Below are 14,047 nucleotides of genomic sequence, written 5' to 3' on the forward strand. Positions count from 1 at the left end.
GATCGAGGTGGTTTAATATTTTTAAATGAAAAGGGAATGGAATTTTTCCTCCAAATAGACAAGACATTAGCACCCCATTACCGAGTGGGAAAAATTTTAGCTGAAAACAACAACAGAAATGAGGTAATTTTAAAGGAACTGTATTCTAATATTGAAATTATTACGAAGTGGAGAGAATTGTGGAGTAATGAAATTCATTCAAAAGAAGCATTAGCTAACTGAGCTTTTCTTTTCTTTTTGGTATCACTTATACAGTTTCCGTTCTTTGCACTTAGAGCTACTGAACCCATAAGTTCTATTCGTTTTTCATTGTGGTGATATTTCTCAATCGTAGGATTTTCTCCAGAGCCTGATGCAGCTCTTTGCTTACCGAAATAATGCTCTAGAGGCTCTTGATTGACCTTGTACGTGAATACCGATGGAGCCCCTTTGGATATCAAAAACTTAATAGCTGATATGGTTGAATACACTAAAAATTAAACCCATTTTAGATTCAAGGAAATTATATTTTTGCACTGGTCAATCTCGGGTGCTCCTGAATCGCTAGATTTTTGTATTTTAAACTATGATGTTGCAGAATTAGGAAAAGAAACCCTTTTGGAAGTTCCGAGATTGACCAGTTTGATGCGATATAGCATTCTATTTACCAGTGATGTGAATTCCACCTAGAGTGCCTTTACTGAGGAGCCTTTTAGATTTTTCCAAATCATCTTTCTCCTCCATTGAATTCACCTCTTGTGTAACGAATTGTTGACTGCCTATGGTCAAGACCCCTATTGCACCCAACTCTCTCAAACTCGTTGACGAAACAATTAAATCAATTATGAAAACTCTGGTTATGGTTATGCTTACTTGGTAAAAATTAGGACGAAGGATTTCGAATTTGAATTTAACAATGGTTTACTCATCGGAATTAAAATTAAAACATACAACGCGACACTCAAATAAAATAAACGCGAACACTAGAACGATAACAATCATGGTACCATGTTAATAAAGAAAATAAACAAAGTCTAGCTAGTGCACTGCTTTACAATTAAAGTTACCCTAATGGCGATCTGACACTAATATTAACCATTAACGGATTTTCCGCATTTAAACTCTAACTACCACAATTGATATTTTCGAATATTAGAGTTTACACAGCTAAAACCAAGGAATTGGAATTATATAACTTTAATATTTTCGACGGATCGAATTTATTTATACTGGCGGATAGTTAAGCTGATTGAACTGACATAAACTGATTTTAGTGCTTAGTGGAACGACTAACACAGAACGACTCTGCGGCAAACTTAGTGGGACGAACCCTTTTGCTCGTTCCGTACTGCTACGATTGTTTTTGAGTTTAGTACTTAGCTCATTATCCCGCTCCGTCGTCTGGGCTTCTGCGGTGATCGGATCGGTGGCTTACGGCATTAGTAAATAACTGGCGTCACATTGTCTCAATCACTTTTAGTCCGTACTGAACCCGACATAAAGCCGAAAAGCGTTATTTACACCATAAACTAAATTAACATCCAAAAGTTGGTGACTGAACACCTTCTTGTTAAAAGCTCCACTGCCTGACCTCCTCGTTGTTTCTTTCGGTGTTCTCGTCCCTATTTTCCCGCGCACAGCACTCACGTGACACGCGCTTGCACCATTCTTTGTATTTGGGTAAAACCCCACTTAGTTAACGGTACAACGGAAAAATACACGCGGACCCGCGAATACCAATATACACATATAAAAGGAATCAGAGATATAGGCTTATATTTAACAATACACTTATGTTTCGAAATCCTCAGTTGCCATGTCACTCAATTGAGTTTTTAACAAAAGGGGAATGAGTATGAGTGAGCAGGAATGCAAGGCAGGGCCCTTCCCGCAATACCCTATTCGGCGAAATAGGCCTAAACCCTCGCAACGACTTTATAATTTTGAAGAAACTTTTGGTAACAAAGTAAATTAACATAAGTACCAAAATGTTGGTTACACTTGTTCCCATTCATCTAAGTATTTAAGAAATTCTTTTTCCAGCCACTACAAGAAAAATATAAATTAGATAATTACCCTTCGTTTACCTTGTTTACTACATACTTCAAATCTTATATCACTGCTACTTTGAAAAGGTTCTAATGCAGGCTTCCGTAATCTAACTCTGTCAGTTGAATTTGAAATGTTCAGGATGTCAAAGAATTTATCAAAAAATCTTATAAATTTTACAGTTTCTTCAGCACGTTCCCCAACTATATCTTCCATGGCATTGGCCACGGAGGAACTTAATGCTTGAGTGGCAAGCTTTACTCTCATGAGAGAGAATGGAGTTAAATGAATGTGGTTATAGGAAAGTTTTGGTACCTTTCGTAAAATTGCCTTATTGTCTGCTTGGAAAGTTTTGTTAAAATGATCCCATAAAATAAGTTAACAATTTTTTTTCAATTGTCTTATTAATTTAAAAGAACCATCTTTCTGCTTACATAACGTTCAACTATTTTCCAAGCAATTACGAGCCGTTTTGATCAAATGGCATATATCAGATGTTAACTGTTCGGTAACCAATTTCATCACCATAAAGTTCCTTGTGATATGCTGTGCTGTCTCGAATTAGTTTTTGATTGACAGAGGCCTTATCGCATACTACTACTAATATTTTGAAACCCGCTCCAGATAGATGCTCTATTGCTTCCCATATGATGGAACAAATGTTATCGGAATTCAATTTTGAACATGGAAAAAAGGCGTACGGAAACTTTAAATCTGTTGTAATTCCACGTACCATTAGCTGTAGGACATGGTCAGCTAATGGTAAGCCTGGTAAAGCATCGTTTTTTCACTAAATTCTGCTTCAGCTGCTTTAATGTGGTTACTGAAATCATTAAGATTTACGAAACCAACTAATTCACCTGTGTGACTATGAAACACTATGTCATCCTTAATCATAATTTCATCAATTATCAACGTGAAATACTACTCCCTGCTAAAACCTCAACTCCGTCAAAAACAGAGTAAGAGTTAAAAGGGTGACTAGGGGATGAAGTTGAAAACGGAAAATTTCTCGGAAAGCCCAGGAATGCCTTTATCGTCGAGCTATCATTTCCGCTTTCTCTTTAGTGCCATAAACCCTAATAAGTAACAATCCATTGACCACTTAAGGGGAAAACAGTTTCTTTGAAAAATATGGAGTTTTGAGTCAAAATATTATAAGTCTACAATATAAAAATATTAAATAACTTATGAAAATACTTGTTCCGGTGTTGTTATTATTTATATACGGGGATTATTTGAACAAACTTCGCGCTACTAGATCAAATTTGTCTATAAATTATTGGCGAGAAGTTGGGCTCTATTTTGAAAAACATTTTCAACGGTGGGCGGTTTTTTGGGCTTGTTTTATTTCCATTTCCAAAGCAGTCGAACTTAGGGCGTGTTGCGAAAGTCTGCTTTGCTAGAATCACACATTTTAAATTCAATGGGCTAGCACTTTGGCTAGGGCTTTTGCAACAGGCCCTTAAGCTGCAAAGTATGGGACCATGGGGACAGAATCTCCGTCTTGCCATATTCTTAGTTCATAAATACATTCTTGCAATAATATTATTCATGCAGTTGTTAATAATCCATGTTAAATATCTGCTCTAAGAAAATACCAATTTAATCACCGAAATAATATAAAATCACATGGCCTCAACAGCTTTTTTATTGGTTTGCCCACCCGGGTATCCTGAGGGTGGGCGGTGGCCACTCTTTAACTCAGGGTGGCAATTTATGTATCAAACGATAAGAAATCACGTAGCCTCAACAGCTTTTGTATTAGTTTGCCGACCTGTGTCTACTAAGGGTGTATGGGTTTGCCCACCCGAATACACCGATGTGGAACTAATATTACGGCGTGGGCCGACTTGTTCCTTAATATAGTACCGTTGTTTTCGTTGTAATTCGATACTGCTGTTTTTCCTGGCATTGCTGTCCTCTTTGAATTCTTAAAAGAGTTTAAAGTGGTTAAGAAGTGCAATGTCGAAATACGATAGAAAAAAACGCAAAGTGCAACTACTATAGACATCTCATCGCAGAGACCGTCGAAGCGATTGAAACAGTTCTCAGCAGCGATCCGATAAATATCAGTACATTAGAGGAGCTTATTAACCAAATCGAGCCAAGAGAAAACGTTCTTAAGAAACTGGACGATACGATAGAAGACATTGTGAATTTGGACCAATTAGGAGCCGAACTTCAAGAAGTAGAGAAAATGCGTGAAGAAATTATTACTGTGAAGACAAAAGCTCAGATAGCGATCGAAAACTTTAAAGCATCGACACAGCGAAAGGCAAGGTCAAACCTAATTGCCATTAAACTCCCTACAATACAAATAAAGACGTTTGAAGGAGACGAATGCCATTGGCTAAAGTTTTGGAGCATTATGAAGCTACCGTTAACCAAGATTTAAACGATTTGGACCGTTTTTATTACTTATTATCGCATTTAGGCGGCAAAGCAGCTAACATAATCGATGGCCTACCAGTTAACGCAGTTAATTACAAGGTAGTGATAAAACTATTACATGATCGATACGAAGGTGAAAAAACCTTGATAGACGCTCACACTGAAAATATGTTAGAATTACAAGCAATTACTGAAGTGAACGATTTGGTAGGTTTAAGAAAACTTTATGATAGCTGTATGGTTTACATTCGAAGCTTAGAATCAATAGGGACCTCACCAGAAAGCTTTGCAAGTTTTCTTTGTCCTATGCTAGTAAGATTAATTCCACAAGAGATAGCGCTTGCCTTCAATAAAACTCTACAATCAAAGGGAAAATGGAAAGTCAAAGAATTTGTGGAATACGTAAAGGAAGGCTTAGAAAGCTTAGAGCTCCTAAAGGGGAACGGCGAGCACACAGCAGTCCACATAACCCGGCACAGCTGGCACCGGAGATCCCGGTGGGAGTCCAAAAGGCCAGGAAACAGGACCGCCGTACCCTCATACGGAGGACCGCAGCCCCACAGCAGGCTACCCAATCCGCCGAGGCGGCCAGTTTGCACGGACCCTCTCCGTTAGCCTGGGCCGAAACCCAGTTTCCAGCCCCTACCTGACCGAAGTCGGAGGTGGAGATAGGACCATTTGACCAGAGCTAACATCTCCCAGTGCGCCACCGCCCGTATGGGTTACAAGAGCCGGACCCCGACTCCCCGGTAAAGCCACCAGTTATTGCACACCCTGACCCATTAAGGGCCATTTGCCACGAAGACAGTCGCCAGGTGTTTGCTGGACGGAGGAAGTCAAAGGACATTCGTGTCATCGAATGTTTCTCGAGAATTAGGTTTAAAATTGATTGGCGAAGAGACCTTAAAGGTTTGCACTTTCGGTTCTTCAAACCCGAGCGTCACGACTTTTAGAAGAGTAGAATCGGAACTTAACAGCGTCGTAGATGATAAGCGTATAACGATTCAGGCTCTAGAAACACCACGAATAAGTACAGCCTTGATCTCAGTTCCCAATGACGACATTAAAGAACATCTTAAATATAAAAGACTAAAATTAGCCGATGATTGCAGCCACAGCTACAACGGAAAAGAGGCCATAGATATCCTAATAGGAGCTGAATACTATTGGCAAATTGTCAACATTGATATCGTTAGATTAACTCCATCGCTAGTAGCTATGAAGACTATATTTGGAGGGGTAGTACAGGGTCCTTCGCGGATAACCTCTTCTAATTGTGTCACTGAAAACGGATTGCCGAGACCAGTTTTGGCTATGAAAATTATAACTCATGAACAGGTCATATACGACACGGAATCGCTACGTATTTTGCAAAATGAGCCCACAGCGAAATCTCAAGCCGACGTAACTGCTATTAAAATGTTTAAAGATTCAGTACAGTTCGGTGATGGAAGATATGAAGTTAACCTTCCTTTCGTCAGTGAAAATCCGAATTTGTCGGATAATTACAAAACGGCTTTGAATCGATTTTTGAGTCTTAACAGAAGGTTCTCGCGGGATATGGCTTTATTCTTAATTGAAGTACAAGGATTACGAAGATAGAGGAATAATGCAGCGTGTAACCCCTGAACATGAAAATGAAGGAACATTGGTCTACTACCTTCCACACAGTCCTGTTATAAAGGAAGATCGCTCGACAACTAAAGTTAGAATTGTCTTTGACGCGTCCTCGCACGAACGAAATGAAAAGTCTCTAAATGACAATCTTCTTGCGGGACCTAATTTAAACCCGGACGTATTTGTCGTACTTTTAAGATTTCGGATGAAACCCGTAGCGCTAGTAGCAGACATAGAACAAGCGTTTCTTCAAATTCGTATAGCTAAAGAAAATAGAAACGCAATAAGATTTCTGTGGTTAGAATATCTATCAAAGATGGAAGCGTCACAAAATATAGCCAAATTTCGGTTTAATAGAGTACCTTTTGGAGTCACTTCCAGCCCATTTCTATTGTCAGCTACAATCAAACATCACGTAGAGAAATATCAGGATACTTATCCACAAACATGTCAAATTCTATCAGAGGACTTATATGTGGAAGACTTAATATCTGGTTCCAAAAATGAAGATTCTGCCTATAAAAGGGCCAGGGAAGTAAAGTCCATTTGAGAAAATGGGAAACAAATTCCGCTAGTTTGAGAGCGAAATTTATACACGAAGGTTTTACAGAGGGAGACTCGCATTCATTGGAGTTAAACGAAAAAACTCTTCCGTTGTTAAGCTCAATTTACTCGACGAAGGTTTTGGGAATGACATGGAAACCAACAACAGATAACTTTCGGTATGAAGTGGATTCTTTAATTCAACAAATGTGGGACATTTCTAACACCAAACGAAGTGTTCTCAAGTTTTCAGCTAGAATTTTCGATCCAATTGGCTTTATAACTCCATACACAATTCAAGCCAAAATAATATTTAAGAAAACTTGGGTAGCAAATTTAGATTGGGACGATGACTTACCCACAGATATCGCGAAGGAATGGAAAAACTGGTATACGGAACTCGCAGATCTGCGATTGTTTTCTATTCCACGTCTCGCTTTTCCAATTAATTAAATAAAATTCTCAATTTGTGGGTAGTTTGTTGCTCTAACAAATAATGGTTCTTCCACATTATCCATATTTGGTTTAGAAGGTGCGGTTGGTAGTTCCATCTAGATATTGCTGGTTTTCTGGAAGCCAGCTGTGATTGTTCAAGTTTTCCGTTTGGTGGTAAAGCGGGTAACCTCTTTCCGCTAAGAAAATGTGCTGGGGTCAAAGCTTCAGGTTCTCCTGCTACGTCGCTTTGATAAGTTAATGGTCAAGAGTTTATAACTGCTTCTACTTCACAAAGAACGGTGTTCATTTCTTCAAATTTCAAGAATGCATTCTTCAGATTTTTCTTTAGAGTTGTTTTAATAGTTTTTACGATTCTCTTATAAAAGCCGCCAAATCATGGGGCCCTTTCGACTATAAATTTCCATTTGATACCGGTTCGACCGAAGTAATTCAACACTTCTTCAGTTTTTACGCTATTCCAAATAGCGGTCAAGTCTCTATCGGCTCGTAGAAAACTCTTTGCGTTATCAGAATAAATTGTTGCGCAAAAATCTCGTCTAGAGATAAATCGTCTTAGAGCCAATAAAAAATATTCTGTGCTCATATCTGTTACAAGTTCCAAGTAGACCGTTCTTGTAACGGCACACGTAAACAAACAGATGTACGACTTCTTCGCTTTGTTGTTTTCATCTCTTACGTAGATCGGTGCTGCAAAATCTAGACCTGTTACTTGGAATGGAAGCGTCTCGGAAATTCTGTCTCTAGGCAACGGGCCGTCATTTCTTCTGAATGTTTAACTCGCCATTTTCTACAGATCAAGCACACATTTATTCGCTTTTTGACCAATTGTCTGGCTTTTATAATCCAATAAGTTTCTCTAAGTTTTGCTAACGTACTAATCACGCCCATATGGCAGACTTTAAAATGGTCGTCGTCTACTACGAGCTCAGAAAATCGGTGATTATTCGGTAATATAATTGGATGCTTTACATTAAAAGTCAAGTTGGCTTCTTGTAAACGTCCACCCACTCTTAATAAACCGTTCTCGTCGAGGAATGGGTGAAGTTGTTTTATTACGGAAGTTGTAGAAATTTCTCTTCTGAATTTCAAGTCAGTTTCTTCGGACTGGAACGCTTCTCTTTGAACTTGTCGTATCCAAGTTATTTTTGCCTCTTCTAATTCATCTGTAGTTATAGTAGAATTTGGCTGTTTGATGAGCCTTCTACTGAGTTTGATAAATCTCATTACCAGCGCTGTAATGCGATAAACCGTGTATATTGAACTGTAGTTTGATAAGTTTAAAACGATTCGTTTGGTTCATTCGCGTGACATATCGCCGTCTTCCAAGAAAAGCCAGCTTGGACCGTAATTTAATTCGCGCAACGATTTTCCGCGGGCTGGTAAGTCAGCTGGGTTTTCTTTGCCTGGACAGTGGTACCAAGGCGAAGGCTGTGTTAAACGTTGAATCTCATCAACTCAATTTGCTACGAATGGGAGCAATTCTCTCGGATGTTCACGTCGAGTCCATTCGTTGGTGATGCGAGAGTCAGACCACAAGAAGATGTTGGTCTTAAGTATATTGACACTTTGACTGATCCGACTTGTTAAACGTCCACCAATCAGGGCACCCATGAGTTCCAACCGTGAGAGGGTCAATTTTTTTCTCATATGGCGCTACTCTGGATTTTGATGAGAGTAAGCGACTTGTAATTTCTCCACTTTCAAATTGTGTTCGAAGGTAAATGACGGCGCTGTATGCTAGTTCACTCGCGTCGCAAAAGCCGTGAAGTTATTGATTTAAGATTGAGTCTTCAATTTTAATTGGAAAAGCGAGACGTGGAATAGAAAACAATCGCAGATCTGCGAGATCCGTATACCAGTTTTTCCATTCCTTCGCGATATCTGTGGGTAAGTCATCGTCCAACTCTAAATATGCTACCCAAGTTTTCAGAAATATTCTTCCGTCTCGACCTTCAAAGACATCTACTATTCTTGCTATCCTCCAAAGTTGACGTTGTTGGTTGTCGCCTTGTAATAGTACAATGTCTCCCTGTTTGATCGGTGACTTTGGCGTGATGGACTTCAATTTGTTTGCAGTTTGTAGCTCTAACAAATAATGGTTCTTCCACATCTTCTGGGATAATCTTGTATTTAAGAATTAAATCGCATTTTAATTACGTAACAAAGCGTATCTTTACTTCAAATTCGAAGGTGAAATCTTGTTTTCATTTCGTCTTGAGAAAACACTGAATAGTAAAGCCAGTGAAATGTTCTTCGCGGATCTACCAGCCATGGTTGATACAAGATTGCAGAAATTAACGAGTATTTTAAATTTGTAGATAAAAGAGTATCATTATCGTTTCAAGGCATCGACTTACTCACTCCAATGATTATAAGGACACCCCCGTATGATTAAATCACGATTAATATAGATTGAAATTAAATCTGTAGCTTTGGCTGTACAAAGATTTAAAATGATAAAATTTTTAATCGTGACACCCTGTAACAAAGTGGAGGTTCAGTTCGGGACTCGTCTTTATTGAAGAAACCCGATGACGGACTATGTACCTTCATTATTCACCGTTGTATTATCGCACGCAGCTTTGTTTTTTTAATAATATGTATATAAACCCTCGGAATACCCTTATTATTGGTTCAGTTCTCAATTGTAAACTTTAATGTTTGTATCTCTTAGTTCTAATACGTCTGGTTCTTGTCATCTCATTCGTCCACGCTTGCTGCTGATGTTGGAAAAACTTCAACACTCCTCCATTTTTTATTTTAGCACTTTGTGTTCTTATCTTGAAAGTACCGTGCCGATGGTTAAGTCGTTAAAAGGTCGTAAAAAGACCTGGATTGCTATTTTAGAGATATTTCGTTTATTGTTTAATAGAATATGTGACCTTGTTTCAAACTTTTTAGTGGGGAATATTTTTGGGGCATCATTGTATTTTGGTGGGTTAGGGAATAATTAGGGTATAGTCGCAAAGTCAAGTGTCAAGCCATGAAATATAAGCCATAAAAGCCATAAAGCTATTTCCATGAGAGACTTTCAAAAAATTCCAGTAATATTTGGATTTGCTTATGCATAAAAATAAGCAAGCAGAGGTTAAATTAACGCTAAGCCAAAACACGGAGCCTATGTTGTACATTACCAAACCATACCACTGAAACTCCAATTTCACAACCGTTTGGTAAAATAAAAATCTTAGTCCAAAAAGGAGAATTAAATGAATGATTAAGTCGTTCCTATAGTAAAAGTGTGCAATTGAAAGTTTATTTTAGCTTGAACAGCTTGTCAGTTTTTCTAGTCGTTTTTTATAGTTAAAAATTGTCCTTTTTTCATCGGACCAACGATATTCTTAAGTTTTCGATGATTCTCCACAACTTTATCCTTAACATTATTGATCTAGCACCTAGTGGTGAAAAATGGGTTTTACAGATTTCAACGAAATTTAACGGAGAAGTGTCTCCAAATATTAAATTTTTAAATAAATTCTAAAGTATTGTAAATTAACGTCTTACGTCTCAGTACTAATTTTGTTTAATTCTCACTTGATCTGAAAAATTAACATGGGGAAACGTTAGTTATTTTCTATTAAAATTTCCTGAAGTATTATATTCAACGATTAATTTGAAATAATTTATGTTAGACCTACTGTAAATTATAGTGAAGATGCCGCTTTAGGTTTGATGCTTAAATGTGGATCAATCAATCAATAAATCCAGCAGGTGCGCAAAACGTTTAGTTTGTTTAAAAGAAGTGGAAAGTGGGTGTCTATGGTCAAACGAGTAAATCGATGCCTTAAACCGATAATGGTACTCTTTCATCTACAAATTTAAAATACTCGTTAATTTCTGCAATCTTGTATCAACCATGGCTGGTAGATCTGCGAAGAACATTTCACTGGCTTTACTATTCAGTGTTTTCTCAAGACGAAATGAAAACAAGATTTCACCTTAGAAATTGAAGTAAAGATACGCTTTGTTACGTAATTAAAATGCGATTTAAATCTTAAATACAAGATTAATCCAGAAGAAGAGTAATGGCTTACGAACTAGGAAACGTTAAAAAAAGAATTCAAAGAGGACAGCAATGCCAGGAAAAACAGCAGTATCGAATTAAAACGAAAACAACGGTACTATATTAAGGAAAAACCGAAAGCGGCAGGTTAAAGGGCTACGACTCCAAAATATGTAAAACCTTGATAATATTTTTCTACTTTATTAAAGTCGGGAGACTGCGCCCCCTCCCCCCGTAGTATAATCTTAAGCTTGTTTTCCACTGGCGCGCGCAACGACGCGTTTCTCAGCTTTGAAACGTTCAAACGTTTTTACGCGCGTAAAGAAAATAACATTATGACGCGCGCTAGTGGAAAACAAGCTTTAGGGCGAACGATTTGCACGCGCGCTGGAAATTCCTCGCGACACTATCACGCGCTCCTTGAGTTGTAAAAATAAGTGACAGTGGCGCAAAAGAAACATTTAAACATGAAAGCCAAGTTATTTTACCGCCCGATTGAAAACATTGATCTGAAGTCGTGAATGGTTTCATCGACAGATTTAGCTTCAAATCAATCTCCCTAGTTACCGCTATAAGCTATTTATTATATTTAATTATATATTTCGAAACCGGCGCTTTCGCTGGGGTGGACGTTTCTCTCCCAAATAATTATGTGATAAATAAACCATTTGATGCATTTAATTTCCAGTTTTCTATAGTTTTCATTTTTTATAAAATTCGTCGTTATTAGCCGCTCCCCTGAAATATTTTCAAGAATTGTTAAGACAAAAATTGCCGGACATATTTTGGCAATCTATCCTTGCAGTCTTCTTTTTACATTTAGAGACGATCATTAGCGTGCAGTAATCCAGTTTGTTTCTAATTCATTTCCTATGGGTATCCTACCCATTCTTTTCTATGCAGAAGGGTTAATTTAAAATCGTTTAATCTCCGCATCCAATCATTTGGAAATCCCTTAAGGTATTACAGCAAGAAGAGATCTTTGTGCCAATGAAAATAGAGAAACCAAATGATGGTGAAAATACTTCCACGTATTGTTTCAGAGAATTATTCTCTCATTTATTTCACTTAAAAGATTCGCCACCACAGCGCCTAATCGTCCAGTAGCAAAAGGTCCACACCGAAAGTACCACTATCAAAATGTCCTAGACCCGAGTAACGTTAATTTGGAAAATTAAACGTAATTCATATTTTGGGTTAAAGACAGTATTCCGTACATTTTAGTCTTTATTTATAACTTGAGCATCGTGGTAGATCAGTTATTCAGATCTTAATTCTCAGATATCTGAAAACAATTCCTCTCAGCCAGCCATCTGATTCATAATCCCAAATAACCGATCTGATTTGATCTGCTATAATTCTGCTAATCGGATTCAGTAATCCGAACAGATATCTGAAATATACGTTTCCATATATAATATTGTGGAAAGCAAATCAAAATAAATAGTTATTAAAATTTCGAAAAGAAACAACCGGGTGATATGTAAATTCGATAACTGCGAAGTATCTGAAATCTTGTAACCGCCTGTCTTTCGGTTTACAGTGAATTCAGATTAGTTTCGTGTTTAAACTATTTGGTTTGTAGTTCGACCGTATCTTATAATATCTGAACGTAAATGCGGATAATCTGATATCATCTGATTTATGATAATTTGGAAGCCCTAGGTGGAAAGAACCAAGGTACGGCATGTTTTCATAGAGAAACGATAATAAAACATTATCTTTACAATTTGTTTGATATCCAGATGTATCTCAACTGTACGCTACAACTGTACATTTTAGCGTTTACATTAATCTTAAGTATCACGTTATCAAGGCCCAACGAAGAAAGTGTCAAACAAGGTATTCAACGAACATCATCAATAGATATCAACTATGACGCCAATAAAATAGGCATCACCAGTCACACTAGGACGTCATCAGAGGGATCAATAACCTTGGAAAAAGAGCTGCGGAACATGGACTTTCAAGGTCGCGTTTATCAGGTAGGTTGTAAGTTCAATTCCTGGCCGAGGTGATATGATTTTTCTCAGGCACTCTGGTATGGAAACTTGCGCGGAAGTATTTCTTGGTAAAAAGAAACTTATAAAAATGTAAGTTTTATCAATCTGACAGGATCCACCTCTATGCCCCAGCTTTCAGACCGGATGAAATAAGGGGAAACCCATAGACATAATAAAGATCAAAGATTCTCCGGGTGGTTAATACGGAGGCGACGCCAAGCAGACAACCGGTAGTTGTTCCCTATTCCGGTGGTACTACGTTTAAGCGACGCCTGTCGATTAGGTGAGAAAATAAAAATCATCAAGTGCTCGTGTTTGTAATCTTTTAGGTACTCTGACGTGATTCGCGAATATTTCGGCTGTGATAATTTAATTTTAATTTATAATTTGTAAATAAGTCAATTAATTCTTTCAAAACCCAAATAAAAAGCAGCAGATGATCTTTTAATTGAAAATAAAAAAATCTAATTGACGAAATGATATTTTGTCAAAGGCTTAAGTACTATACAGGTGTTGTGGTTTTGGCTTGTTATGGGAATATTCTGAGATTCTAAATTGTAAACAAAAGTAAATGGAATTTTGATGAAATGGATGATTCTTCAAAAGGTACGTACCTATTTTCCTTGAAATAAAATGAGCTTTTGACAATTTAAGTCTGATGGCTTGACCCTTCTTTTCTAGATTTTGGTCCTTCGCTAATTTGTGGAGTCTGAGCTTGCAATATAAATTAATAACTTTCTTAATCAAACTGATGCGATGATGTTCGATTCCAACTTCAGCATCAAACATGATCGTGGAGATCTGGGAAGATGTCCATGCCAACAATATTTCGTAATACAGCAAGTTCTAGTTCTTAAACTAAATTTTTTTTATAGAGAGAGGAATATCTCTTCATAACAACTTAACAAAATTGGCTAAAAACCAAGGAGATATCGCTCAAATTATAATAACATAATTAAACCTACACGAAATGATCGTTGGTCAAAATTTAAAGGTGAGAGGT

At 37.5% G+C, this 14,047-nt stretch overlaps 1 protein-coding gene across 1 annotated transcript; it reads left to right on the forward strand.

Annotated features, from left to right (window-relative positions):
- The first annotated feature begins 6,031 nt into the window (after positions 1–6,031).
- On the forward strand, positions 6,032–6,589 carry LOC149941118 (uncharacterized). Its single transcript, XM_090179419.1, has one exon. The coding sequence runs from the start codon at positions 6,032–6,034 to the stop codon at positions 6,587–6,589; it is 558 nt and encodes a 185-aa protein (XP_090035545.1).
- The last annotated feature ends 7,458 nt before the right edge of the window (positions 6,590–14,047 follow it).

Source organism: Leiobunum rupestre, chromosome 6 (genome assembly GCF_980474605.1).
Source record: "Leiobunum rupestre chromosome 6, qqLeiRupe1.1.hap1, whole genome shotgun sequence".
In the NCBI taxonomy this organism is placed as follows: Eukaryota; Metazoa; Arthropoda; class Arachnida; order Opiliones; family Sclerosomatidae; genus Leiobunum; species Leiobunum rupestre.

Bases quoted from the DNA above. Each gene is read 5' to 3' on its own strand.
- LOC149941118 (XM_090179419.1), top strand. From the start codon at position 6,032: ATGCAGCGTGTAACCCCTGAACATGAAAATGAAGGAACATTGGTCTAC.